We start from the raw sequence: 27,725 nt of genomic DNA, 5'->3' as shown, positions 1-27,725 counted from the left end.
CCAGTCCCAGACAAAGCTGCCTGCAATCCTATCTAAACCAAAAAAGAGAAGCAGCCCTCACCAACTCCCTAGCTAGCTTTCTCAAATTGTCCAGCCAATCAGATCCCTAGTATTTCCCACCTTTTAGGTCTCAACTTCTATGAAAATCTTTACTTTTCCATTGTTCAGGGTCTTTCTTTCTTCTAAAGCAGGTGCCCAATGATTATTCCAATAAATGTGGTTCTTCTACAATTTAACAAATTCTTTCTATCTTAACAATGGATGTTGAAGAAAGTGAGTCATTCTGTTAGTCAATGTTAATCATTTGTCTGTGTTTTGCTGAACTCTGCGTCAAACTGTAGGTCAACATTATTGGGAAGTTACACATATCCTCATACATTAAATAGCTTTACTTCTTTGTATATGTTTACATTCTACAGTAGGTATCATAAAGTATGTGGAGACCACAGTTTAGACAATTGGATGGACAACTTAGCACCAAGTATGTTACCCTATTGTGCCTTGATGAAAGAACAGTCTCTTAAGAATAGCACAAGTGATATAACCCTGTTTAATCTCAGATCTGTTTTTCCTTTGTTTATCCCAACTTTTGCAGCTATTTTGTATGTTTTGCTCCTTTTAAAAAAGTATAGTATTGGAATTTCAAAGCTTCTCAACAAAATCCATTTTGATTATAGCTTTAAAGGATGCTGTTTTAATCAACATCTATTAGGATAATTCCATGAAATTCTAAAATATAGACAAGATTGGAAATCCCTAAAAGACAACAATGACAAGTCACTTCCATATTTTTGCCAAGAAAAATGACTTACCTTATATTAAACTGCCCTAAACCAGTATTTTTCTATTTTTTGAAGATGTGTGGACTTCAACTTTCAGAATGCTATTACCTGGAGTAAACTACTGCCTGCTATTTATCAGACCAAGAACTGAATAAACCTGACACTTAAACTTTACTAACTGGACCATCTGATACAACAGCATAATGCTCCTATATTTATCATTTACATATCCACAAATTATATGTGGTTTACATTTAATTTGTAAAGGGCAACTGACTCAGAACTTAGTCCCTGGCCAGGCCAAGGACCACCACTGATCATCATCCTTCCTGCTCCTAGGAGGAGCCAAAGGTCACCCTGCTTCCATTCCTTAGGTTTCAATGGAGAAACACATTTTGGCCAAGACTCATGGAAGACATGAGCTGGGAGGGAAATAAATTTCATGAGGAAATGTGGTAATCTTAGCAACTCATTAAAGGTGGAATCCAAATAAATATGTGGCAGGCAAAAATGCGACATGCACCTATTTGTAGTGCTTAGAGCAGGGGTGAAATTCAGCAGGTTCTGACAGGTTCTGGAAAACAGGAAATTTTGAGTAGTTTGGAGAACTGGCAAATACCACCTCTAGCTGGCCCCAGAGTGGGGTGGGAATGCAGATTTTGCAGTATCCCCCCAGGAGTGGGGATTTTGCAGTACCCTCCCCCTAGAGTGGGATGGGAATTGAGATTTTGCACTATCCTTCCCCCAGGAGTGTGGATTTTGCAGTATCCTTCCCCTAGAGTGGGGATTTGCAGTATCCTTCCCCTAGAGTGGGGTGGGAATTGAAATTTTGCAATATCCTTCCCCTGCCACACCCACCAAGCCATGGCCACAGAACTGGTAGTAAAAAAAATTGAATTTTACCACTGGCCTAGAGGTGGTAGTCCTCAGCAAACCACATTAGAGCCCCAAATTTCTGTTGCTAAGTGGGATGTTTGTTAAGTGGATTTTGTCCCATTTTATGACCTTTTTGCCACAGTTGTTAAGTAAATCACTGCAGTTAAGTGAATCTGGCTTCCCATTGACTTTGCTTGTCAGAAGTTCCTAAAAAGTGATCGCATGACCCCCAGACACTGCAACCGTCATAAATATGACTCAATTGCCAAGCATCTGAATTTTGATCACATGATCATGGGCATCTATTCTAAGGCTTAGCTCTGGAAATCCCTTCGAAGTGGATGAGAGCGCCTCTGTTTTTAGAATCGGGACAATAACACCTAATGTCCTAGAAATATCAACTTGATCAATTACAGCCAACTCTAATTATTCCTCTCCACCCACCTTTCGGATTTCATCTGCATCATCTCTCTGGAAGATTTCTGGGTTGTGCATTGATCATATATCAGAGGAGGCTCACTGCTCAGCCTGTTTTACCTGATTGCTATTATGATGTAAACAAAAACAGCAAAAACAAAGGGTGAAGTCTCTTTTCTGGATATTGCCATATCCGCGTTTTCGATTTGCGGATAACTTTTTTGTTCCTTTTTTGCTGGGTCGTCCGGATTTTTGCAGCTAGCTCAACCTCAGACTGCTTTTTCAGCCAGGCTCCGCTGTGACTCCGGGGTCTGTTTTTTGCCGTTGCCTTCCTACTTTTCCCCTTCTTACCAGCCTATCCTGCAGTCTTGATGTTCTCACTGGTGGAATTCCATCCAGATGTTAACCGAGGCCGATCCGATTGCGTAACTCCCGAGATCAGCCAAGGTCAGAGGGGATGCCCGCTAAGGATTGATTAGGCTGAGCTCAAACAGGTTAGAAGTCTTCAAGGTATGGCAGGAAAAAGCTTCGAGGGACTGGGCTGCGCCGATACCAAAAATGACCCCAAAATGACCTCTGCAAAACAGAGCTCCAGAAGGCGAGACGCGATGGACCGAAAGCGTTCAAGTAACAACCTCGTCCTTAAGCGCAAGAACCGATTTCTCGTTCACCTTGAACCTCTTTTTCCCCCTCGCTATTTACACGACGCAGCTTCTAAAGTCATCCATAGCAGAGGCGTATAAGGAGAGCAAGGAGTAAGTCCCCGATCTTCAACATCAAAGAGAGAGAGAGAGAGAGAGAGAGAGAGAGAGAGAGAGAGAGAGAGAGAGACAGAGACAGAGACAGAGAGAGACAATTCGGTTTCCCGTCCCGTAAAAATGGGAATCGTTTTAATCTTTAAGGCGGTTAGGTCTGGGTAACAAATAACCAGTCGACCACTAGATGGCAGCAGATACCGAAACGCCGGGTCGTCTTTTTGCTTTCTAGGAGCCATTCGAATTTGCGCGGCTCCGACCTGTGAAGTCTTAATCTTAAAAGTTGCCGCCAATACCAATACTGTACTTTTTACTCAGCAGACGGGAGGATAGTGCCTAAAACTCTTGTTCCAAGGACCTCACAAACCGCGATGGATTGATTTTGCGGGACAGACCAGCCAGGTTTGTCCTGCGCAATTTATAATCGTACCGAATCCTCCACTGCTGCTCCCCGGTTCTGGTTTTTAAACGCCAGGACAGGAAACCTCAACAGCATCCACCTGTATATATTAAATGGCTCATGGCCGTTCCTGAACTTTTTATCTAAGCAGAGGGAGATTCTGTCATCCAGGTGATGGTTGTCCCAAAGATGCTTTTTTTTTGTTTGTTTGTTCTCCCTCCAAGAGGCAACTTGACTTTCCGGTTTTTCTTTGGAGAAGTTGAAGAGCTGAAGCAGCTTCTTGGATGAGAAGCGAAAAGTCTTCAAAGCAAAACCAGAAAGTCCAGTTGCTTCTTGAAAGGGGGGGGGGCATCTTTGGGACTAAGCAGAGAGCACAGCCCAGATAAGAACTATCAGGACATAAATCCTAAAGCATTGGATATTACCAAGAGTCACAGCAAGTGAACTCTACTCATATACAATAATGGTTCAGTGGATATATTGCAATTGGCTGGGCCAATGCAAAAAAAATGTCTAAAGCATCTTATAAATCATAAAAACAGAGGGTGGACCCAATTGTTATGGAGCCTGCCTGCAGTTGGCCCAATTTCTTTTTCTGGCTGCCACCTTCCATTTGCATCTTAACACAATAGTTAATAACTATCAAGCAGCAGCTGCCCCTTTTATTTATGCTTCATTGCACTCAACTGAAATGTTCGAACTAACAGGTATGCAAAGAACTCTGTACTTCCTTTTTCTCCCAATATTTATTCGCAAGCTCATATTGCTCCATTAATTTACGATTAGGTATATTTTATAATTTATGGTTAGGTAAATTTCATAAAAATCTACACACCACCACAGAAAAATAACCCAGCCCAAATGAAAACACTGGTAGGCAATTGCTGAAAATCATCATTAAAAAGCTGACTTTTGAATTTGCACTTTGATTATGGCAAAATTGTTGAAATGCCAGTGAAGTTTATTTGGAGGAAAGTTGTAATGCACTTAAGGTGTTTTGTTTAAGAACATTGTTTATCACGGCTTGCCATTTCTAAAATGCAGTCTTTTGTTTACTGGAACATGCAAAACCCAGACAGGCTGCTGGAAGGCAAAATCATACAATTCCGCCTCTCAGCCATCTCATCATGCGATCAAACTAGCTGGGAAAGGCAGAAATGACTAGACATCATCAAAAACCAACCAGAACATAAACTGAAAGCTGTACAAAATCAGAAAATGTGAAGAACTTGGTCTTTGAATTGCTGAATCAGGCCCGATTGGACCAATAGCAGTATCACCTTTAATAATGGAATCAGGGCTCCAACCCAAGAGGTAAAGGGTTCTGTACCATCTATTGATTGCACATGCCTTGTAATGTACTAGCAGTAAAAATAGGCAAATCACATTTCTTTAATTTTACCATAAAAGATTTAAAAAATACATTGTAAAATATAGTGTCCCTTGGAAAAGGTGGGCTTTGACTATTGGGGGGAGGGGGACTTCCAATATGAAAAACTAGTTTGGAATATAGAATATGGTCATGGTATACTACTTTCGAACCCTGTAAAATATTTGCATTTAGTACAAGCTTGGCCAACTACCTTATTACATGAGTATCAGTCTTGAAAAAGCTTGGCACAAGTGCTGTATTTCTCAATGGATCTATATTCATAGAACATGTTTAACCAGAATCTAGGTTAGCAAACTGCTGACATATTAAACTGCAATATTAAATTGTTGGTCTATCACTACTCCTACAACTGAGCCATTTGGATCAATTGAAATGTTATCTTCATTTCACAACAGATCACTTAAAATTACGTAAAAAGCTTTTTATCCTAGCTATTGACAGTTCTATTGTCATTTCCAATTATTTTGTTGTTGTTAGTTGCGAAGTCGTGTATAGTTAGACTAAAGTATCATTTACCTAAATATTCCTTATCCTCACTCAGGGCTGGCTGTAGTAAGCAAAGATGGCATCTCAGTTACAGGTATATGTTGACAATTTTATACCATTACTTCATGAACCTTTCATTACCTGCAAAGTACTATTCAATTGCTCCAAGTATCAAAAATTAAGTAGAAATTCTAAATGCATTACAGTAGAATATGCTACAAAATATATCACAGGCGAGGAACATTCGGGGAAATGCAGCATGTAAGTTATGATACCATGACCAAGGTCAGGTACAGCTTTCCAATTATCTGTTTTATAATCCTATTTCTGAAAGATAACATCTAAGTGCAAAGCCATGTAAAAATGCAGCTCTCCCACAGCTTTGAAAGAAAAACACAGATTTTTTTTTTAAAAAAAGGTTTATTGTGAATTTTGACCAGTATATTTGGAAATATGGCCAGGGCAGCAAACAAATACTTGGGAATCATTCCCAAAACCGGAAATAAAGCTTTATTTACAGCTGGTGTAAAGCTCAATTAACCAATTTAAAACATTTAACATCCCAAATTTCAATTTCTAGAGTATACTGAGAAAATGTTTTTTTTAAATACAAAAAAATTAGTTTCTTCAAAGAACTCTAGCAATATACATAAAGCTACACACTTCTGATTTAATGAAGTGAGCAAGAAAAAGATTATCAAAAAGAGAATACAATTAGTTCAGTAACTTTCTGATGGTCCACATTTACAAAGTTGTTACAACCCTCCCCTCCCCTGGTTCAGAGTCCCTCTCTCCCCAAAGTCACATACTTACCACAACTATTAGCAAGTATGGTTTTAAAAGTTCCAAGGCAACCTGCACAATTCAGTTGCCACTATCTACAGATCTTGACCTTGAGCGTGATCTCTGGCGATCAACAGAAGCAGGAGACTTTGATCTACTGGAGGAAGCACGTTTCTGACTCTTTTCAGGGGCAGGAGACCGACTAAGTGATTTTGATTTGCTACGGCTCCTGCTCCTGGATCTGGTGTAAGACTTGCGGCTTCTTGATCGAGAACGGCTACGGGATCTTGAAGAGCTCCTGCTACGGGAGCGAGACCTGCTTCTAGACCTACTAAGAAAGGTAAATATCCATGTTAGGTTAGGTTTATACTGATCACAACTGTGTATACACAAGCATATTTTAGCTGAGTTCTTACCTGTGCCTTTTGCTGCCCTCAATTAGTTTGATTTTCCTTCCATTGATTTCCTTGCCAGAAAGTTTTTCAATGGCATTCTTTAGATCACTATAAGAGGCAAACTCAACCACCCTAATTAAAAAAAGAAAAGAAATACAGCTTATATAATTAAACTATCAAAGCTTAAACTTCCCCAAAGATTCCTTCTCCCAAGTTATCTTTTGCAATATCTTACAATGGTTCCAAATACTTACCCTTCATTTAGTTTGGGCCTGTGTGCATCTGCAAATGTTACTTCCCCAGCTTGTCTCATGAAGTCTTTGAGATCCTATCACAAGATTAAACATGTTAGATAAAGGAGGTAGACAACATTTATAAATTAATAAAAATTACTACTGCAAAAAAAGATGTTAACAATTAAAACGTGGCAAATGCCACACTTGTAGATAATTCCATATTTGATACAATATATCAGGGCACGAAATAAATGAAAACAGCATATTGCTTTAAGCAAAATGCTCAAATCATAATTATTTGTCTATACATTTTACACAACTGAATGCAAGACAATTTACTTGTATGAAAGCATTCTGAAATGTCTTACAACTAAACAGCACATTTACAAAACAAAAACCAGTTATTTTGTGCCCCATATGTCATTAAAAATATAGTTTACTTTACCTTTATTAACATTTCCCTAGGCTAGCCAAGCAGCAAACTGCATTAAGCGATCGAAGATACCACCACGGTACATGCCCGACTGGCTCTTCGTCAACATTTGAAGAGAACTACCCAGTCGATGGAAGCCTTTAATCGCACAGCCCTCCCTATTAGTAGACTACTGTCGGATCCAGACATTCTCTACTCTTGTGAAGTTACACCAAGGATCACTTTACTGCGATCAGGATTCCAAGGACCACCTAATTCGTATCTTTTCAACTCTCGATCACGATCTCTTATTTCGAAGCGTTAGAGGAGGTACAGTTCTCAACTTAGGAATCAGATCTCGTTAACTTTCGGGGATCGCTGCAACCCGGCACTCTAAGGAAGTGCACCGATTACGTCTAGACCGGCAAACACAGATCTAGAGGTGGCCAACTGATACACTGGAGGAGCTGACTGGAAAAGTCAACCAGGCCCAACCAAGAGTGACCAAGACAGAACGATTAGGATAACCCACAGGCACTCCTCGTCATAAGGCCAACGACACAGATAGGCTGGCAAATAAAATGGATTTTTAAAGTGGTTAAAATGGATTTTTAAAACAAGGTAAAATTACATTAAAATACTATTAAACTACTTTTGAACAATGCATTTAAACATTAATTAATAATTTTGATAAATGTTTTAAATTTAAGATAAAAAATAGTTTTTAATTAAAAAATTTACATATTACATACCCATTAAATGAAGTCTAAGATAATCATGTTTAACAAACCTGCCAGCTGACCCGAGAAGACAAATTTTCTACAATGAGACGATTTTCTGTTCTTACAGGTGGTGCATTTCTAGCAAAAACAAAATGTTCAGTTCATTAGTTATGTCTACAGAAAGTTAAACTGAGCATCACCTATGTTCTTTGCATAGTATTTACCTTCTGTCATTTCGTGGACGGCGGCTGCTAAAACGGTCAGAATAACGCCCTCTGCCTCTTCCACCTCTTGAGCGGGCTCTAGCATGTTCAATTGTAACTCTTGAAAGCAAAATAGTAACACCTATTTAAAATACAACAGTCCATTCCATCTATGCGACATTAATATGAGAACACGAATTATGACTCCTTCCCGTTTCAGACAAATAGGTCAACCTGAACATATACAACCTGTCCAATATATTTGCAAACTATGTGTTTGGGCACTACTATTGTCAAGCATACCATAAAACATGTACAAAGCAGCCAAATGCAAACAAAGGGTTATGAAATGTTACCTTTCACTGCAGAGTTCTTTTCCATCCAGTTCATAGACTGCATCATCAGCATCTCTGGGATCTTCAAACTCCTGTTAAGTAACAAAATAATGCATCAGTGATTTATTGACCGGCATCTCTGGTTAGTTTCAAGTTTCTTAATGGCAAGTAACAGCAGCCACTTAATTTGTGCTTTGGTGCATTGAATTTATTCAAAATCTCAGCTCCCTTTGTGAAGGAAATCATTAAAGACTGCATTTTAACTTTTTTTTAACTTACGATCAGTTCTGCATATTATAAAGTGTATTGCCGCTGGAAAGTATGCATTCCTACATATTTAAAAGACCGATGGGTCTGAAGTGGCTACCAAAACCACCGTAGTTCTTTCTTCCCATAGGAAGTAATCAATTTCATCGTTACAAAGTGCCGCTTGTACGAAGCATTTTTTTTAACCGCTTACCACAAATCCAAAACCTCTCTTCAAATCAATGTCTCGGATGCGTCCATATCCCTTGAAGAATCTCTCTACGTCCTTCTCTCTGGCCGCTGGATTTAGCCTTCCGATGAATACGCGACAACCACTCATGGTACCGTTTTCGAGTAGCTGGAGAAAAAAATTAAAAGAAAAAAAAATTAACGTAAAAATTCAAGTCGGTAAACCGAGTCTTTAAAAAAAAAAAAGATGGCCGCCGCCGCCCAAAAGGAGGAGCAGCAGCAGCAGCAGCAGCAGCTGGCCCCGCCAGCTCTATTCATGCCGCAGTACCTCCTCCGCCCTCGGTTGCCGCAGTCTGACATCAGGGAAGGCAGCACCCTCGCAGGGCCCATCGCCCCGCCCCGCCCCGCCGCTCGTTCCAACCAGCCACCGAGTTCCGCCTCCCATCGTCCAACTGGAAAACGCCAGCTCGGTTCCGCCTTTTCTCCAGGCAGCCTAAGCAGCCAACGCGAAGTTACGGAGAGCTGCGCATGCGCCTTGCACACGACCGCCCATCAATCCTAGCCCTTTTGATTGCTTTCACGAAATGGCGGCGCGGCCGCACCCCAATGTTCCAGGCCAATGTTACCTCTCCTGGCTTTTTCTGTTAAGAGGAAATGTAATCGCTCACACACACACACACCGTAGACGGTTTAAAGTACGTTTAAAGCACGTTTAAAGCTTCTCTCCCACTTAATCATACTTATACAATGCAACCGTCTCTCTCTCGCCCCCGCCCCTGCTCTTTTACATCGCCTATTAAATTTGAATAGGTAGGCACTTACGATCGTCTTGTTCTCGGGTTTTTTTTCCCCAAGTTCAAGTGTCAACGGACAAAGACGAGCTGCCAACCGCCCCCGACGATGTCCTCGCCTCGACTGGGTAGGTTGAGCGTTAACTACGCCACAAAATGGAACCTCGTCCCACGTGATCGCGGAGGCATGTGACCCACTTGTAGTTCAGTGATAGGTGGAAAGAGAGGGGAGGGGAATTGAGGTCGATGGTAGGAGAAGGGCTCTCGGCTTGACTGAGACACTGGAGAAAAAGCCCGCTGCCTCGAGGTAGTTGGCGCATGCGCAATAATCTATTCTCCCCTCCTTTTATGTATTTTGTAGTCCGCCGAAACGACGAAAGAGGGTCCTAAAAGTGCTTTTTTTCCAGTGGCAGCTGGGCTTTCTGGTTTTTCTTTGAAGACGTTTCGCTTCTCATCCAAGAAGTTTCTTTAGCTCTGGCTGGATGGTGGGGAATGGAAGGAATCCAGCCAGAGCTGAAGAAGCTTCTTGGATGCGAAGCGAAACGACTTTAAAGAAAAAAAACCAGAAAGTCCAGTTGCTTCTTGGGGGGGGAAAGCGCTTTTGGGGACAACCATGACCTAGATCAGTGTTTCTCAACCTTGGCAACTTGAAGATGTCCGGACTTCAACTCCCAGAATTCCCCAGCCAGCGAATGCTGGCTGGGGAATTCTGGGAGTTGAAGTCCGGACATCTTCAAGTTGCCAAGGTTGAGAAACACTGACCTAGATGACTGAGAATCTCCATTGACATTTACAAAAGAGGACAGCGAGGCCATATTACGTAAGAGACAGGGTTAAGGGGGGGGGGGTAACCAAATCAAGGCTACAACCATCCGGACGACCACGAGATGGCACAAAGTAGCGATGGTCCGGATTGTTTGCAGCTCATAACTGGTACGGTAGGTACCGTAAATTGTGTGTGTGTGTGTGTGTGTGTGTCGCGTAGTACATAACATTCAAACACCTTTCCGTAACTTCTTTTTGGTACCATTGTGTCTGTACTTGGGCTTTAATCTCGCCAAGTACATACGAACTAGTCTGTTGATTCTCTGTGCCATATAATATATGTGGGGTATATGCAGAAATGTGTATTTATTCATGTTGATGTAGTGTATATTGTATAGTGGTGACCCTTTGAGAGCTGTATGCAACGAAATTCCATTTTAATATAATGGCCACTAGTGTACATTCAAAGTGACAATAAAAATTGTTCTAAATCGTAATTTAATCTCGGGGGGGTGTATGTCTCTGCAGCCTTCTCTACCAATGGAACAAAACAGCGTCTGCCTGTTTTGTTTTGTTTTGACTTAAAACGAAGCGCTCAGCCTCTGGTCCTCCTTCCCTTCTCCGCCCCGGTGTCCCAGGGCTACAAGGAGGCCGGTTCGGCCGCTCTTCTCTCGACCTCCTTTCCTACAATCTCGGCTGATTTCCCAAACTGCGCGGGATGGGGAGAAAGAAGCCCCAAAGCGCCGAGGATCTTTCGGGGTCTGAAAAACCTGGAGCTGAAGGCGGGGAAGGGGCTGCATGTTGTGCGAGCCCGCCTCTGCGCGGAGCCAGGGGGATTCGCCTTATGGGTTGTTGAGTGCGAGAGGCTTGGTCGGTTTCCCACTTCAACAAGGCTTTGTTTCGGGATTCGGGGTCGAAGGGTAGAGGACTTTATGCCACCCTTCCTCGCCAACTCTTTTTAACCAGTATTTTTTCAATCCGTTCTAATATGCTGGGTGTTGGTACTTATAGTAGTAAACGACAAATTTCACAAATTCAGTTTCACAACTCAGCTATGAAAGGTGCCAGATAGCTTTTCTAATTAATTTTTAACATGCCTTTTGATTGTCTGATTACTTTCGCAGTTAGACAAGGGAACTGCAGGATACATCCTTAAACCTCCTTATTCTTGGTACACTGTATTGGATTATAGAAGATTTAGTCCTGTTCCTTTTTAATTTTAAAAAGCAGGCAGTTTGTATGAAAATGCAAAAGGATTTTATTCCTGTGCATGTTTTCAGTTTTTAAAATTTAGCACCAGTAAGATTGCAGCCTTACAGCCATCTTATCATCAGTCTTGGTTCCCATGTTGCTAAACTATAATGGGATTTGATTTTAGATTAGAATATGTTACATTTCCCATTATAATCTGTGAACCAAGCCATGATCAGTTCCTTAACATATTTTTAGTATTAGTATTTAGTATTATGAACAAAATCATGGCTTTTTAAAGAGTAGTACTTAACTGTATAAATAAACCAAGGCCTCTATCACATTTCCAACTTTTGCGGAGGAACTTACTGTACTGCATTTATTAGTAAAGTATTTGAATGTGTTTTCGCAATACAATCAGATTACTTTCAGATTTTGTTTTGCTCTCATGTCAATGCTTTAACTTTCATCTCCACAGTTGTAACTTTTAACTTATTAACAAACTAAGACTTTGAGGAAATGTCTTGAAACTGCTAATTATCTAATGCAGTTTCCTCTAATGCGTTTGTACTAATTTTTAAAAGAAACTCTTGAATTGGAAATTCATCTTTACAGTATAAGTTATCATTCTGATTGGTGTATTTATATATGCTTTATGTCTGTGGAGATTTTCAATCATCCAGGTCACTGTTGTCCCAAAAGTGTTCTTCCCTCCAAAAGGCAACTGAACTTTCTTGTTTTTTTCTTTGAAAACATTTTGCTTCTCATTGAAGAAGTTTCTTCAGTTCTGACTGACAGGTGGAGAATGGAAGGATTCATAATCTTTGCAGCCATATGATTGTTAGCTCTCTGAAAGTCAGTTGAGACCACTTGGGGTTTTATCTGTACCCACAAGGTCATCTGAATCAGAGTACCAATGGGTGTGGAACCTTCTTGGGACTACTGAAAGGACTGTGTTGTAGATGAGATAACTGGTGTCATATCCTCTCCCCTCTGTTGAGAGAGGACTGTTCAATTTTAACATGATGGCCTCTTTGACCCCTCTTTCAAACCAGTGGTCCTCTCTGTCCAGAATGTGAAATAGTTGTTTTAAAAAGAGTGACTTTGTCTTTCAGATGCAGATGGACTCCTGAATCCTGTCTTGATAGGTTTGTTCTCCTATGTTGTGCCTTGCATTCGTGAAGTGTTTGTTTTGTTTCCCTAGTATACAGATCTGTTTCTCAAATTGCACTGCATATATCATATGCTTTATGTTGTAAACTGATACTAATTTTCATATATAAAAGCATTTAAGAGACTTTTTAAAAATCCACAGTATTAAAAATATATATGCTGTAATTAATGTGTTAGGCTTTCAAGAGAATAACACAGCAGAAGCTTGGATAAGTGGGCTACTAATTATAAATAAAACTATTGGGATAAAATTCTTTTTGTAAATGTGATAAGCGCTTAAATAGTTGTTTGCTGGGGAATTGTTTGGGTCCTGTTGCTAAGAAGTTGTCAGGAACAATTGGAGTTTAAGTAAATATTTGGTCCAGTTTTAAGTTGTCATTTTTAACTTAAGTATAAAAGGAATTATAAACAGCAGACTCTTAAATTTGGATTCCTCCACTAGAGATGGTAAATTAGACTGGTTTGATATTTAAACCAAAAACAGAATAACCATTGTATGACAAAGAATATCAAAGTTTAACATTCTGGTGGCTAATAGACCAAAGAAAGGAGAAATTACTCTAACCTCTCTTTAAAAAACAACAACAGAGGAGCAAAGGTAAATGCTTCAAACAGATGAGTTACTTTTTATGCATAATTTTAGTTACACATTTGTCCTTTCAGGCCTTGAATTTTTATTATAACCTGGCTAAAGGAATTACAAAATCTGTCCAACTTATCTAACTGCTTCATTTGGGTACTTATATAACTTTGCATAAATTGGAATTGGATCAATTCTCTTCTCCCCCCCCCCCAAAAAAAAAACCCTGCAGCTCAGTTAAGACAGAAACAACATAAAAATTACAACAGAAATATCTATTCACAAGGCAACCATACTAGCATGAAGAAGCCTTGCCTTGTGGAAATTCAGCTTCTGTTACAAACTCACTCCATAATATTCATTTAGTTTGTATTGCCTAAGTAATGTGAATTATTATGCATCTTTAACATTTTTGATATAGGTTATGTAGACATTTGCATCAAATTAGATTTATGTAAGTCAGCTCTTACGTAATCCGGGCCACCCTTACTGACTAACACAAGAATGTTTGAATGAAGAAAAAATAAACTGTACAAGAAAAAAAATGCTATGAATTCAGTGACATCCAATTCATGAAACTAATTATCTCCATATCAGAGAATGCTTTTGTAATATCTTTAGATTTTATCTTTTTTCCTTATGTTGTTTTATAAAACAACACACATATCGATTGTGAAATAATCATATTCTGTTTACAAGCTGCGAAAGCTGTTTGCTTTCAAGATAGGAACGATGTTTTGAATCCAGTGTGAGGATGCTTTATATACCAATTAAAGGTATGAAAACAACTTCAGGTTGTGTCCTGGTTGTACCCATTTCTGAACTGAGAGGGTCTGCTCATCGCCACTGCCCTCATGAGCTCCCATTTGGAGTACTGCAACGCACTCTACATAAGGCTGTCCTTGAAGAACATTCGTAAGCTTCAATTGGTACAGAATGTACTTGCAAGTGTAAACACCTTGAATTATTTATTAAAAAAAACAGTGAAGGCAGGAAATAAACAAACAAATGGTGTTGGCTATTGTGCACATGTAACACTACTACTTCAGGGGCTGCATTTGATTGCTAATGTGTTTCCAGGTGCAATATATTGGTTGTCACCTTTAAAGCCCTCCATAGCTTGGGACCAGGCTTCTTCTAGTTGTCTCTATCTGTCCAATCCTGTTTGCCAGGATGGGCATAGAACATACCCAATCAGCAAGAAATGTTGTTTAGCAGGGACCAGGAGACATGCCTTTTCTGTCATAGCCCCTGCTCTCCTTCCTCATGAGATTAGCATGGCCCCAACCCTATTGACCTTTCAGAAGTCCTTGAAGAGTATCTGGCTCTATGCAGTTTCTTGGAATGTGGCACGGAAATGAAGCTACCAGGATATGCTTGAATCTTAATTAAGTGAAATGAGGGACTATCCATACAGATAGGGGGCATCTAGCATTGTGTTTCTCTATTTTATAGCTTGTGCCATTAGATAATTCTTTATATTGAGCCCGAATCTCCATTTAATTTCAACTCTCTAGGCCACTTCTTTTCAAAGAAAACAAGCCCATCTCCTCTTGCACACTTAGCCATAAACTGCTATCATATTTCCTCATGGTGGGAGAAGGAGAGAGGAAGGGGAAGTAGAGAAGGGAAGGTTTCAGAGGGAAGAAAGGAGTTAGGGAGGGGGAGGAGAGAGGGAGAAGAAAGTGATGGATAAGGTACAAATATGGTGTATGGAGAGCAGAAGAGCCAATAGTTGTTTTTGGGAGTTGATGGTAAGATGAATTGATGTAAACATTTAATAATACAATATGATGTTGGCTATGTAATAGTATACACGTGATTATATGTTATGAAAATAAAAAAATAAAACTATAAAAACATTTCCTCATGGTTGCCTTTTTTGCAAGCTAAACATGCTCAGGTCATCAATCATTCCTCTTACTCTAGGCCTTGCTTTCCAGGTCCTCTTAGATCGTCCAATCCTCAGTGCCCAGAGTTAGTCAGAGTCCTTCAAGTGCAGTCTAGGCATTGCAAAGAACAATGGAACTTTAGCTTCTCTGATCTGGATATAGCCCAACAACGCATGGTCCTTTTAAACACGTTGTATACCAGGCTTGCTCACTTTCACTTGGTAGCCCACTTAGACTCCTTTCACAGCGTTAAAACCAAGCCAGGTTTCCCCAGTCTTCCAGTTGTACATTTGATTTTTCCTAATCAAGTAGGCTGTTACCACTGCCGCAGCCCTAAATCAGTCCTACTAAATGTGGCCCATTGTCAAAAACTTCTTTAGGTCATTTTGAATTGTGATTTTATCCTCAGTATTTTCCAATTTCCTTAGTTTAATGCCATCTGCGAATTTGTGAACTATCCTTTCTTCTAGGTTCTTTATACACAATTCCAATAACACTGGACCAAAGGAGATCCCATACCTCGCCTTAGGAAAACTGTCTGAATGTCTGTCTGTTGAATCTATATGCTGCCCATCACTATCCAAAGTGACTGGGTGGTTTATGAGTATCTTTCGGATGTGGTTGTTTCAGCTAGCAGCAATACTACTAGAATACCTGGAAATAAATGTTTGTTTTGGCAAGGTGAATGATGTGTAAACTCAAAAATGTTAGCAAAGAACTATTTGTTCTGTAAAGCATTTGGTCCTGAGAGACAATACTACAACCTCTTTCACACAGTTTGTTCTATTAAGGGATCAATGAGATTGTTTCAGTCCACATTGTTCCCTTGGGTCTAATCAGCTAGAGCAGGGGTGTCAAAAGATGACACATGATCGTCATGTGACATATCAACTTTTCCCCCTTTGCTAAAATGGGTGTTGGTGTGCTCAGCGCATGATGCATCCGGCCTGTGAGCCATGAGTTTGACACCCTGAGCTAGAGGGACACAATGACTGATATATTGTAGATGTGTTTGCCCACAGACTGTGAGTGCATCTAACTACCTCTTAAAGGAAAGATTCACTTTCTTGTAATAGATTTGGAGATGGATCCCAAATGAGGGATATCATTTTGAGACAAGCTGGTGTACCAGCTGCTCCTGGGCCTAGCCTGGGAAAACAACTGAGAGATCTCCGCCCCAAGGGCTTTCCTACAGTGTACGTTGATTGCACAATGTATGTATTTTAGTTTCATAGGACATCTGAATTTCCTTTGAGCTGATATATGATGTGGTAAAATTGTAATTTGCAACATTTTGTAGCTGGAAAAAGAATCCCTCCATATTAAAGTTATTTAAATGAGAGAGTTGCCTTTAAGTTTCCTTTCCCCTTGATAGCGCTGTGCATTAATGTGCAGCTGGTGCACTCACTGGATGGAGTTCAAAGATCAAGTTAACTCAGTACTGCAATACTTCACAATTTATTATTACTTTCTTTGCTTGCTGTGTCACCATCTGCTGTACACAAAGCTACTGAAAAAATTATTGTGCACCTGTTTACATTTACTCCTTATCACCTTGTATAGAAATATATTTAAGTTGAATAAAAGCTAAGTATAAAAGACATGTTAAAAGAAAAGTGTTAGAGCATACTTAAAAAGTAATCTGTAAGGATACTGGCAAATTGTAATAAAAAGACTGAATATAGTCATTTACTGGCATTTTCACTTCTAAAATTTATTGGGAAATGCACAAGGTATGTCCATTTTCAAAACATGGCACTCTACTGAATTCAGTGGAACATACATGTTCAGATTTGAAACAAGATAATTTCATTGTACAATATTCTAAACTGATTGCAGATTGAGAGAGGGGATATTTTAGGTTTTAAGTGAAAGGTTCAGTTTTAAAGAAAGCAAATATAAATGCAGAAATAGAATGCAAACCTTTTCCAACTCAGGCCAAGTTATAACCCATAGATATCCTCTTTTCTAAGCAGTAGAAGCTGAATAATATTAAGTGAGCTGACCTTGACCTGGGCTATATATCTTGTTTATATTTGAGTAAATACTCCATCAAAGCCAGAGTGAATGATTAATATAATGACGCTGCTCTTTGGGGATCAGATAGTCCTCAACTTAGAATCAGTTGCTTAGCAACAATTCAAAGTTATGATAGAACCTCAAAAAGTACTTATGATCTGGTTCTGAAATTCTGACAACTGCCCCTCCCACAGTGATATGACTATATTTTGGGTGTTTGGCAACTGGCTCATATTTACAGCTATTTGCAGTGTCCTATGATGACATGACAAATTTATGATCTAGGCTCATAAGCTAAGGTGCCTATACAATATTCTGTCCAGTATTGGGGGTTTTTTTTGGGGGGGGGAACAATTTCATTTTTTTATTATGTTACTTGAACATACCTCTCAGCTTCATATTGGCTTGGACAGCCTTTAATCTCACTTTCAGGATTTCAATAGACTGGTTCCAGCTTGCAGATGTTCCTTTTCATCTCTTCATTGACAAAAAAAAAAAAAAATTAAAGCTTTACTGAATTCTGTACTTTATTTCTTGCAGTACAACGTTTCAACACTAGATGATGATATTTAACTGTAGTTGCCTTGATATATTTGCAGAGGTATGATTAAAAATGCATCAGCCACAATATGCTGCACAGGGTTCTTAGCTAGAGGAATCCAGTGGTATCCAAAATACAAACACAGTCATAGCCGCTGCCAGTTTATATGCCTGGTGGTAAGGTTTGTGCATTTAAAACTTATAACAAGACTGTTGTAATTATTCTTGGAGAAGATAAAAAGAAACTGTAGACTTTTACTATAATAAATCACTAATGGTATCACACAGTTTACTTCCAGAAAGAGAAAGACAAACAATAAAGCGATAGGAATATTTCAAGCTGTAGTTATGCAACTAAGTCTTGTGAATAAGCTAATTTTGAACAAGACTAAGGGAAAGCAACTAGAAAAATTAGTTCCAAGTACACAGGAAAAGCCAACAGTGTCAAAGAAGTCCCTAAGAATCACAGTGTTTACTGTTCGTTCATCTTTCTGTTCTTAGGCGTCAAATTACTTTTAGTCAAGTACCCATTTACATTCTTCACTTGGCTTTTAAAGTAAGATTAGTTAGTTGAATTTGTTTTCCCATGCCCACATTTCTTTACTTTTGGTTATTATACAACTCCAAAGTATAATAGACACATGCCAGTGCTGGGTTCAAAAAAATGTTGGGTATTTCAGGAAGAAATGATCCAACTATGCCTCCAAGTTAATCATGAAGTACTAAGGAAAAAAAGATTTAAAAAGTTTTTAAAATGGATATTACAGATCCCAAGTTTAAATATTATTGAAAGTGCCTGACCTTTTGAGCTAGAAGTGTTCTGGAAGGAAGAGTAAGGGGGAAAAAGAAAGCAAAGATAATAAGGCTTAGCTGGCTAAGAAATGCTTGGAAATTATTAGAGGAGAGGTGACTGAAAGAACATCCACATATCTGTCTTTGCCATTGTCACTGTTTTCTCATTGTTTGAATCTGTAAACAGCTATATAGTAAGTAAGCATTCAATGTGCAAAAAATGTAATTCAATTTTGTACTGATGAAAGAAATGTCCTTCTGGGTTCAGCTCCAAGTGGGGAAAAGACACTGGAGACATGGAAGCTGCTTGGAAAGATGGTTTATTGGTGGACAGGACCACATGGCTTGAGCCCTGAACAGAAAAGGTGATCACATGCTTCAATGTTGGTGGAGAAGAAGAGAAGGGCTTGCTAGGCTTTTTATACCCTGTTTAGTCCCACCTCTCTGTTTCCTGTTCCTGTGTAAGAAATGTATTCTGATTGGTTGTCAGACTCCCATGGGGCCATGCAGGGGCTACTCTCTAGGCTGTGTTTTGAATCCAGGTATGGATGAGTTCTCAGATGCCATGTGGAGAGTTGAGTAAAGTTCCAACATTATCATGCCTTTACTCCCATCCCCCCCGGGGCTGCGGTGGAGAAGTCTTTATTATGTAAAGTGGGCTAGCCTGGCCTTCTCAATGGCCCATTGACAAAGTGTGGATGGGCAGGAAGTTACAGGCAACTATTCTATCTTTTAAAACATGTTTCTTTTCATATCCAGAGAAATATTCTGCCTTTTCAATATTTCCTAGGATATTTCATTTTTCTGGGAGAGGGCTGGATGATAACTTCCCACAGTACACTACGTCATGTCACTTTCTGTTTAGTTAGGAATTTATTTGTTTGACCAGGGACATCTAAACCTTTGCATATACTTGGATATGGGAGGTAAAAGGAGGCATAGGTCACCAGGGAAAAGTTTGCTCTTTTTCCAGGCGACCTGGATGTGTAAAGATGTCAGCAAAGCTGAACCTAGTAAAGGAAACCAAAAGGGGGAAAAAGCTGGCTTCAGATAGGATCAAAATAAAAGAGAAAATAAAATTATATTTCAATTTCTCAGTGAAAATTACAAAACTGTAACAGAAGGAAGAACTGCTCCAACTCCTAGTTTAATAGTTTACAAGATAATTTGAAGACAAGTTTGAAAAACCAATATTCAGCTCAAGTTAGAATTTACTCAGTGGAGAGACAAGAAGTTGTTTGGATTGCAAGATGTTATTTTTAATAGACTAAAACAAGGATATTTTGAATATAATACACAGTGCTCTTCTAGACATAATTGGTTCTAGTATTTTTAAAGTTGCACAATTATTAAAAAATTGCAAAAGCAATGGAGAATATTTGAAAGTTTGATTGAATTTGAAAATTGTGTAGCACATAATAAACATTTGTTAGCCACAACTTGTTACTTACTAGTAGAACGCAAATCATAACCTGTACAGATTGAAGTCTATATGTTTAAATGTATGAAAAATATAGAAATGAAACAATGGGAATTTCAATGGAAAAGAAATTAAATTTACTTCAAATAATAGAGGGAATTGGGAGAAGTGGTTGTACTGCTAGTACCATATATCACTGTAGTTTTGACCATTAAAATGAATAATTCCTTTTCTAATGTTAGAAAAGTAATGAACAAAATATTAACAAAGAAAAAAGAAGAAAGTCATTCAGTCAGACGGCCTGTCCTGTGAACTAAAGTAACAAAAATCCATTTCTAGTTTTTCCCATGATGTTCATCTTCAGTGCTGCAATAAAATAGTACCAGCTGAATATTATCCTCCCCAGTGGAATGCCTGACCTTTGTAGATGGAGCAGTTGCAATTCTCACTTGGCAACTGCGCACTTGAATAACTGGGAAAACTAGCTGGCCTTTTCATACCTAGAAAGCATTTTCATCATCTCCAATTGTATAATTGTGTACATGAACGAAAATTTTACAACAAACTCATTACTGCCCTTTATCTAATTTCTAAATCACCCTACACAGGAAAGCATCCATTTTTGTCTTTCAGTTGCTGAATATGAAGTCTGTAATTATGGTATCTCTAGCTCAGTTCCTCAGTATTTTTCCTTTAAAACACCGATTAGTGTATACTCTCAGCTGCTCCCTGACTTCCTTCTGATTCTTTTCTTCTGAGACCCATTTCTTTGTTTATCATGTTTCACCCAGCTTCCCAGAACCGGTCTATTTTCTGCAATTTATCACTTGTTTACAGCATCACTGCCATGGCCACAATTTACCACTTTTCCTGTCAGGAATTTAGAATTGGATTGATTGGATTAATAGTACTATGTTTCCTCATTTAACAGAATTAAATAACTAATTTCTCTCATTCTCACACACTAATGTGCCTATACAAATTTACTTTTTGTTTTTGGAAAAATAGACCCATTTTCTAAATTGGGGGTGCACAATTTCTTGTGATGCTAGGATTGCACTACAATTTGTGGTGCACCAGTAGGTCCATTTGGGGAATTGGATGCAGAATACTGAGGGAGTGAAATGCATGTTTACAGCATCTTCAAGATTTGTATCTGTGGTGGAATGCAGTCTGGATTCCCAAGAGGAAGAGGCTGCTTTCCAGTCGGTGAAGAGGAAGCAAAGTTTGGAAACTTTGGTCAGCAGGAAGAGGGTTAAAATGGCTCCTCCTTAGCAGTACCCAGAATATATCTATAGTTACGCAAATGGTTGTTTTAGTCTGGCAAGATTCTATCTATAGATGAAGAACTATAAAGGAAAGTAACTCCATGTATTGCTCTAGGTTTGTGGTGCTTCACATTATCCCTTAAACTCACCAATGTGCAAATGTGCCCAAACTGTTGGCTTAGTCTTAGGAGGGAGGCTGTGTTTTTGTCACAGAAGAAATGTGGCAAGCCCCATTCAGTTCTCAGGCACAACACAGATGAAACGGGGCAAATACAAGATATTTATCTATGCTTAATCAGCAGTCAGTTCCTTCCTTTCCCCAACTGGATTTAATCTGCCACTTTTTCTAAAACATACTGCATGGTAAAATCCAATGTAGCGGGTAGCGCTATACCAATAGTCAACACTAATGATACAATAATCTACCCTACATTTATTTTACTTTTCCTTAAGTAGACAAAATTATTGTCATTTACTAATATTGCATAAGAGCCTATTAAGCACATCAACAGCAGCAGATGAACCACTGAAGGCTCTCTGGCCTATCATGTTACCATAGCAACACACACAGTAATTATTGAAGGACATTTTATTGATACTTAAGGAATAACTCCTTCTATTCTCTTTAATGCTTATAGGATTCTCTGTTGTAAAAATGCAACCTTTATAGTACTTTGGGAAGATATCTAAGTCCCATCCAGGAATGTTCTTAACTAGCTAGGAAACTTTGGACGTTGTAGTATAGTTAAGGGACATCATCAAGCCATCAATTTTTGGAAATGGCTGGGCTGGATATTTAAAACACTGAAGAGAGCACTGTTTAAATAATATTTTCACTTCCATTTATTATTTTACTATTTGTATGAACCATACCCTCTGAATACTACAAATGATGTGGAATTGAAATAATTGAATCACTATAAAAGAGAGCTTTAGGAAATATATTATAATTCTAATTTATATTAGGGGGATGTAGTTCTGAAGAATTTGTGATGTGTTTTGAAATATCAGGTGTGTGTGATTAAGGCCTTCCTAATATGCTGATTGCGAAGGGTGTAGCTCTGCTTGGATAGTAATAGCAGTAGAAAAGAATAATAAGATTTAAATATAATCTTATCTCAGTATAAAAGTGTATATAATTTACTTTGTGCATGTTCAGTCAATTGTACCCTGACTATCAAATGTGTTTAAAAAAAAAACAGGATGTTATAGTGAACACCATCTGTCTCATGGGACATAGTATGCCTAGCCCTGATTCAGGGCGTCTGCTTCCTCTAGTTTCAGAAAACCATAAACCTCAAGTTTCCTTGGTGGAAACTATCAGATCTTTTCAAAAACAAACACCAATTTTAATAGACAAGTGAGATGCTTCTAAATAGGACTCCTGCTTGATTAAAAAATTAGAAGTTAATGAATGAAGTTCCAATGAATGTTCAAATATAAAAGACAAAATCAAAAGAAGATGCCCTTTTAGTAGGCTGACTGCAGACTTTATGGAACAAATTAATAGATTATATTAAAATGTAACACGTATGACGCACCACTTTAAAAAAGTAGATTATGAAACATGGAGATTCATTCAACTGAAGCCTGATGCTAAAGATACACATTTAAATTTAAGAATGTTTACTTTCGGGAGAGGTATGGTAAACTAGCAAATCTCTGAACAAGCAGAGACAACAACTATGACAAAGACTGAAGAAACAGCAAATAGATCAATTCTGTGGAACATCTTCAGATAAAGAGAGGGTGAGAGATTTTGAGCATGTGCTCCAGACAACTACTGTTTGAGAGGAGGAGAGGGGAACACCATCTGTGGTAGAGCCTTTTAAAGAACACTGGGTTTATTAAATTCACTTTCTAATCACTTTCAGAAATTACCTATTTAAGTGCCTTAAAACTATTGAGATCTTTGAAATGACAAGTTTGAAAAGCCAAGTGGTGAGACTAACTTCAATCTTGAATAAAAGGTTAATTATAAGCTTAAGAATTTAAGGAACTGGAAATAATCACATTTGATCAATAAAGAATTCTGTTCTGTTCTGTTCCCAGTTCCATCCCATCCCATCCTATCCTATCCTGTTACTTTATCCAAGTAAGTTATAAATAAACTAAAGGACCAGACATTTTTGGAGTATTAGGACTTCTGCAATAAGAGTTTAGCAATAATTATATAAATAAATGGCCTTTTTGAAATGTTGATTGTTTTGTCTATCTTAAATCATAATACAAATTCAAGATTGAGGTCAGAAATTGGTTATTTGATGGGACCGAAGATGTCAGGCAGAAAAGAAAACAGAAAAAGTGAACGCTGCTCATTTTTCTTCCTTTTAATATTTGTATTGGACAGTGGCAACAGTGGTAAGGTTCCATGTGTCCTTTATGACACTACTGTTGGTTGCTTGGCTACAGAATCAGGATGGAATCTGACATTTCTTCACAGTTCCTTCCAGACTTTTTTTAGAGCTGCAGCCAATTTGCCTGGTTTCTTCATGTGGGCATTTAAATATCACTATTTAATGCAACATGGTAAATAAATGTAATTGCGAAATAAAAGTGAGGCAAGTGCTCTGGCTACCTAACACAAAACATTGCCTGCTGTAGCAAAAAAGCATGACACATCATAACAAAGTTAACTGTTTATTATTTTGATACAAGTAATCAACAGCTGTAATTGGTATGTTAGTGACGAAACTGAAGCTCTGTTCTCAACTGATAAGCACAATCTTTACTCTGTACTTTTTCTATTTTATTCTTAACAGACTCTTATATTTTTCATGTCATCTGAAAATCTGAATGGCTGAATGAATAATCAATTCCATCCAACCACAAGAACCCCTTTGGAGGAATGCCTGGCAAAAGGGCTTGCGCCTCAGTGACTGCCACAGGGGATAAGAACAAGGAAAAAACAGCAACATGTGCCCGTGTTGAGCACGAATACCTTATTAACAGCCTACTTCCTGACCTGTTTCTTTGTTGTTGTTTTTGGTTCTTGAGACTGATACAGGAATTTTTATTGATGGCTCCAGGGTCCAAGCATGGAGCGGGTCTCTCCATGCTTCTCAAAGGCAATCCAATATTTTGATAGATGGATGGTTCAATACTTTTAATTCAATATTCTAATCCTCTAGATTATAGTCTCCAAGGTTTGGGCTTGGAGTTTCCTCACACATACCTGTCTACTGGGCCACTGTCATCAGTAGATAAAAAAAATAATGGAGGAAAACTAACTGATGTAAATTGCACAGTTCAATTCCTATTCACTTCATGGAAATTTTCGAACATTCAGGATTAGGAGATGCTGGAACGACTTTGAGCACCAGGAAGCTTGAAATGTGTCCAGTTATTCTGCAGACGGAGCCTCAATGGACCGAGGGATGGAAGGCAGGATCAGAGGGCGAGCTTCAAATGGCATCCCAACTCTGGCAGAAGGCAGCTCCAGGGCTGGGCTTGGACAGGGCAGGGAGAAGAAGGAAAAGGTGTCCTGGCTGCTTCTTGGGGATGGAACCTCCCAGCTCTTCCCATTTGCTGGGGTTATTGAGGTGTAGTGGCAGGCAGGAGGCTTGTCCCACATGAGCGGCTGGAGCTGGAAGACAAGGTTGGACGGTGGAGGCCAAGTGGGCAGGGGCTGTGATGTGGCAGTGACAATGACTGGTTAGGCTGCCTCACCATGGCCCCACTGTCTGCTTTTATTTGCCCACAGCCACTGCAGCTGGGACAGGGTGGATGGCCGCCCAGCGCATCCAACAAGCTGGATTGAATGCCTCCCAACCACACCTTTGCCTCTGCCTGCCACTTAAAGGGCCGGCACTTGGACCTACCTGCATCTCATGAGATGAGAGGCCTCAGGTGTGTGAGTGCAATGCAGGTGGGATAGGGTGGGGCCAAGCGCAGCTTGTTTAACACCCTGGGCTCACAGCCAGCTTGCCATTGCTGCCGGTTTATGAGCAGCCGAGGAGCCAATGAGCTGCAGTTGCTGCCAGGCACCGCCAGCTCCCTACACTCTCTACCTCCTGTGTGTGCATTCAGGAGGAAGGCCCAGATGGGCTAGGGTGGGTGGGAGCCAGTACCTCGCCATCTCGAGGGTAGCCCTGTGGGTCATATTCAAACACATTGCGGGCCACATTTGGCCAATGGGCGTTGAGTTTGACATGTCTGAAATAGATGAATATTCTAGGTTCAAACAATAAGGCTCCCATCATCTTTTGAACATGTCTAAAAGAAAGGACTAAAATCACTGCAGAGAAATATCCGAAGCCCATCCCACTAGACAGCCCAGAAGGATGTTGGAAGTGTGACCTTAGTTGCAATAACTCTCGCTACCTCACAAGCTACTGCCCACAAACGGCAACAGGGTTAGAAATAGGAAGTTAGGAATTTCCCATTAGTTGTCTCTTTACTATCTACTCTTTTTGTGTAGGATGAGTGCTTCCTTCCTATCTTTGCTTTGCAAAACACTTGCTGCCTGCCTGATAAGATGTGTGTAGGCGAATAGCTAAGTTTTGCCTATTCCCCCACAACCCAGTATATTTCCTGTAAAAAAATTTCTGTTGCAGTTACTAACAGTTGATTTACTAGCCTTTACTCAAATTAAATTCCCAAATCCAGAAACACTCAAATTGCTTTCTGTAACAAAATGCCATAGAAACCATAGAAACCATAATGTTGATATTAAAAACAGCCAAGAGGTCTAGGAGAAGTAACTCAAGTTGTACTCTATCTAGTTGCTGACATAGGTTATCTACCAAGCTGACTATATACCCAATGAAACTTCTGTTTCTGACCATATATTGGATGAAATGAGTCTGGCAACCAGTTTTCCAATATTCTGACTCAGGAGATAGCTTGTAGATCTACAGAGGCCGGAAACTACATAGATGTGCCAGAACAAGAAGGGTTGGCAGAAGGAGCAAAGAACAAGCAAGTACACCATGGCCCTCATGTCTCTACATATCCTATCCATATCCTAAAAATGTACAAGCTAAAAATTATCCAAAAGAATCAGCCAAAGGGTTTCCAAGCTTACATCCCTTCTGAACATTGGAGTCCAAATCCTGGTCCTACAGAGATCTGGCAAGGCTATCTTTCTATGGAAATTATTAGTCATCCAGGTCATGGTTGTCCCTAAGGTGCTTTTTCAATAGGCAACTCGCCACCACCCAGGCAGAGCTGAAAAAGCTTCTTGAATGAGAAGCGAAATGTCTTCAAAGAAAAACCAGTTGCCTCTTGAAAAAGCATCTTTGGGACTATCTTTCAACTGTGGGGCAGTGGTGGGTTTCAAAATTTTTTGGAACCTCTTCTGTAGGTGTGGCCTGCTTTCCGGGTCCACTGGTGGAACCTCTTCTAACTGGTTCGGTAGATTTGACAAACTGGTTCTACCGAATAGATGCGAACTGGTAGGAACCCACCTCTGGTGTGGGGTGTTTACTATTTTGAACTTTGCTCTTTTAGAATACTCATTAGATGACATTTAAGGGTTCATCAGTCTAAACAGGAAAGCATAAAGCTGTCACTGATCACCCATGAGTTGTAGTTAAACAATGTATAAATAGGAGACAGAAGGAGTCTTATGTATGATTGTTGCCTTAAATTACTTATAAAGTAATAAAGGTGGGATAAGACAGATAGATGGATAGATAAAATGAACATATATTCTGAATGCTACAATGGTTTTCTTATGGCAGTACTGAGTCCGTGGACTGGAGGAGTGGGAATCTTAAACATCTTCTCCCAGAAGCCTTCTAGTTTCCACCTGCATCTGCCTCCTGCTTCTTGGAGTAATGCCTTGATCGTTTCTCTTGGCACTACCCATTGTATCTCCTAAGGAGCTTCTTCGCATCCTTGCTTGAACCCTGTTGAATGAGAGCAATAGGACTGGCCAGGTTGTATGTTACTTTTTCACTACAATATTACTATTGGAAGAAATATCCATCTAGGTTCAATTTTAAGTGGGAAGAAAGACACTGGAAACATGGAGGCTGATTGGAAAGATGGTTTATTGATGAACAGGACCACATGGGTTAGAAGTCCTGGGTAGCTAATCACATGGAGTGGAGAGTAAGTATTATTTATACCCTCTCTTGGGCTTTGAAATTCAGTTTCCTGTTCCTGTGGAAGGGCGTGTATTCTATTGGCTGTCAGACTCCCAGGGGGCTATCTTCCCAGGAACATAGGTCACAACTAACCTTGTAGGTTGTCTGTGCCCCACGCTTGGTTGAATCTTGCTAGATGATGCAATGAAGGGCAATCTCTATTGTGGCTGAATGGCTCTGCCCTGAAGGATAATCCTTCATCCTGGAGCGGAAGGTCTTTTGTCTGCCTTTTTAATTATTCTTAGAATATTTCATTCTTCTGGGAGAGGGGTGGGTGCCAACTTTCTACATTACTCTCTGGCAACATTGTACCATATGTGGCAAATATAAAACCAACATTTATTCACAACAGAAGTTGTTCCATGTATATTACATATTACACAGCAAGTTACATTCAAGCACCTAGAATGTGGTTTTTAAGGAAAAAAAATAATTGAAGTGATGAAATGCGAAATACACAATAATTTTAAAAGTTTATACATCAGTTGGAATATAACAAAGGGGAGATCAAAAACTAAATACTTCGCAGTGATTTTTTTTAGTGGATTTTCTTCTTTCTATGTCTAAATAAC

General features: G+C 39.4%; 1 protein-coding gene and 1 long non-coding RNA gene across 6 annotated transcripts; one reads left to right on the top strand and one right to left on the bottom strand.

Annotated features, from left to right (window-relative positions):
• Positions 1 to 5,509: 5,509 nt before the first annotated feature.
• On the bottom strand, positions 5,510 to 9,610 carry SRSF5 (serine and arginine rich splicing factor 5). 4 transcript variants are annotated; one of them, XM_087721497.1, is made up of 9 exons: positions 9,453 to 9,560; positions 9,257 to 9,271; positions 8,656 to 8,799; positions 8,217 to 8,287; positions 7,882 to 7,980; positions 7,726 to 7,795; positions 6,542 to 6,615; positions 6,309 to 6,419; positions 5,510 to 6,223 (listed from the first exon to the last, which is right to left on the bottom strand). In XM_087721497.1, exons 3-9 carry the CDS (start codon positions 8,779 to 8,781, stop codon positions 5,974 to 5,976), a joined length of 801 nt encoding a protein of 266 aa, XP_087577623.1. In that variant the 5' UTR covers positions 8,782 to 8,799; positions 9,257 to 9,271; positions 9,453 to 9,560; the 3' UTR covers positions 5,510 to 5,973. The 4 variants fall into 4 exon arrangements, with proteins under 4 accessions (XP_087577623.1, XP_013915733.1, XP_087577611.1 ...); XM_014060258.2 differs by lacking the exon at positions 9,257 to 9,271 and having other exon boundaries at positions 9,453 to 9,610; XM_087721485.1 differs by lacking the exons at positions 9,257 to 9,271; positions 9,453 to 9,560 and adding an exon at positions 8,959 to 9,250.
• A 71-nt stretch (positions 9,611 to 9,681) lies between these two features.
• LOC106544103 (uncharacterized) lies at positions 9,682 to 14,981 on the top strand. Of its 2 annotated transcripts, none has more exons than XR_001313202.2 (2): positions 9,682 to 9,728; positions 12,493 to 14,981. It is a non-coding gene; the product is annotated as an uncharacterized LOC106544103 (long non-coding RNA). The 2 variants fall into 2 exon arrangements; XR_015697491.1 differs by lacking the exon at positions 9,682 to 9,728 and adding an exon at positions 10,181 to 10,359.
• The last annotated feature ends 12,744 nt before the right edge of the window (positions 14,982 to 27,725 follow it).

Source organism: Thamnophis sirtalis, unplaced genomic scaffold, assembly GCF_051295495.1.
Source record: "Thamnophis sirtalis isolate CommonGarterSnake01/CBP01778 unplaced genomic scaffold, rThaSir2_p1.2 scaffold_1, whole genome shotgun sequence".
NCBI classification, from domain to species: domain Eukaryota; kingdom Metazoa; phylum Chordata; class Lepidosauria; order Squamata; family Natricidae; genus Thamnophis; species Thamnophis sirtalis.
The sequence above is the reverse complement of the archived record's forward strand: the minus strand, read 5'-3'. Positions and strand labels throughout refer to the sequence as shown.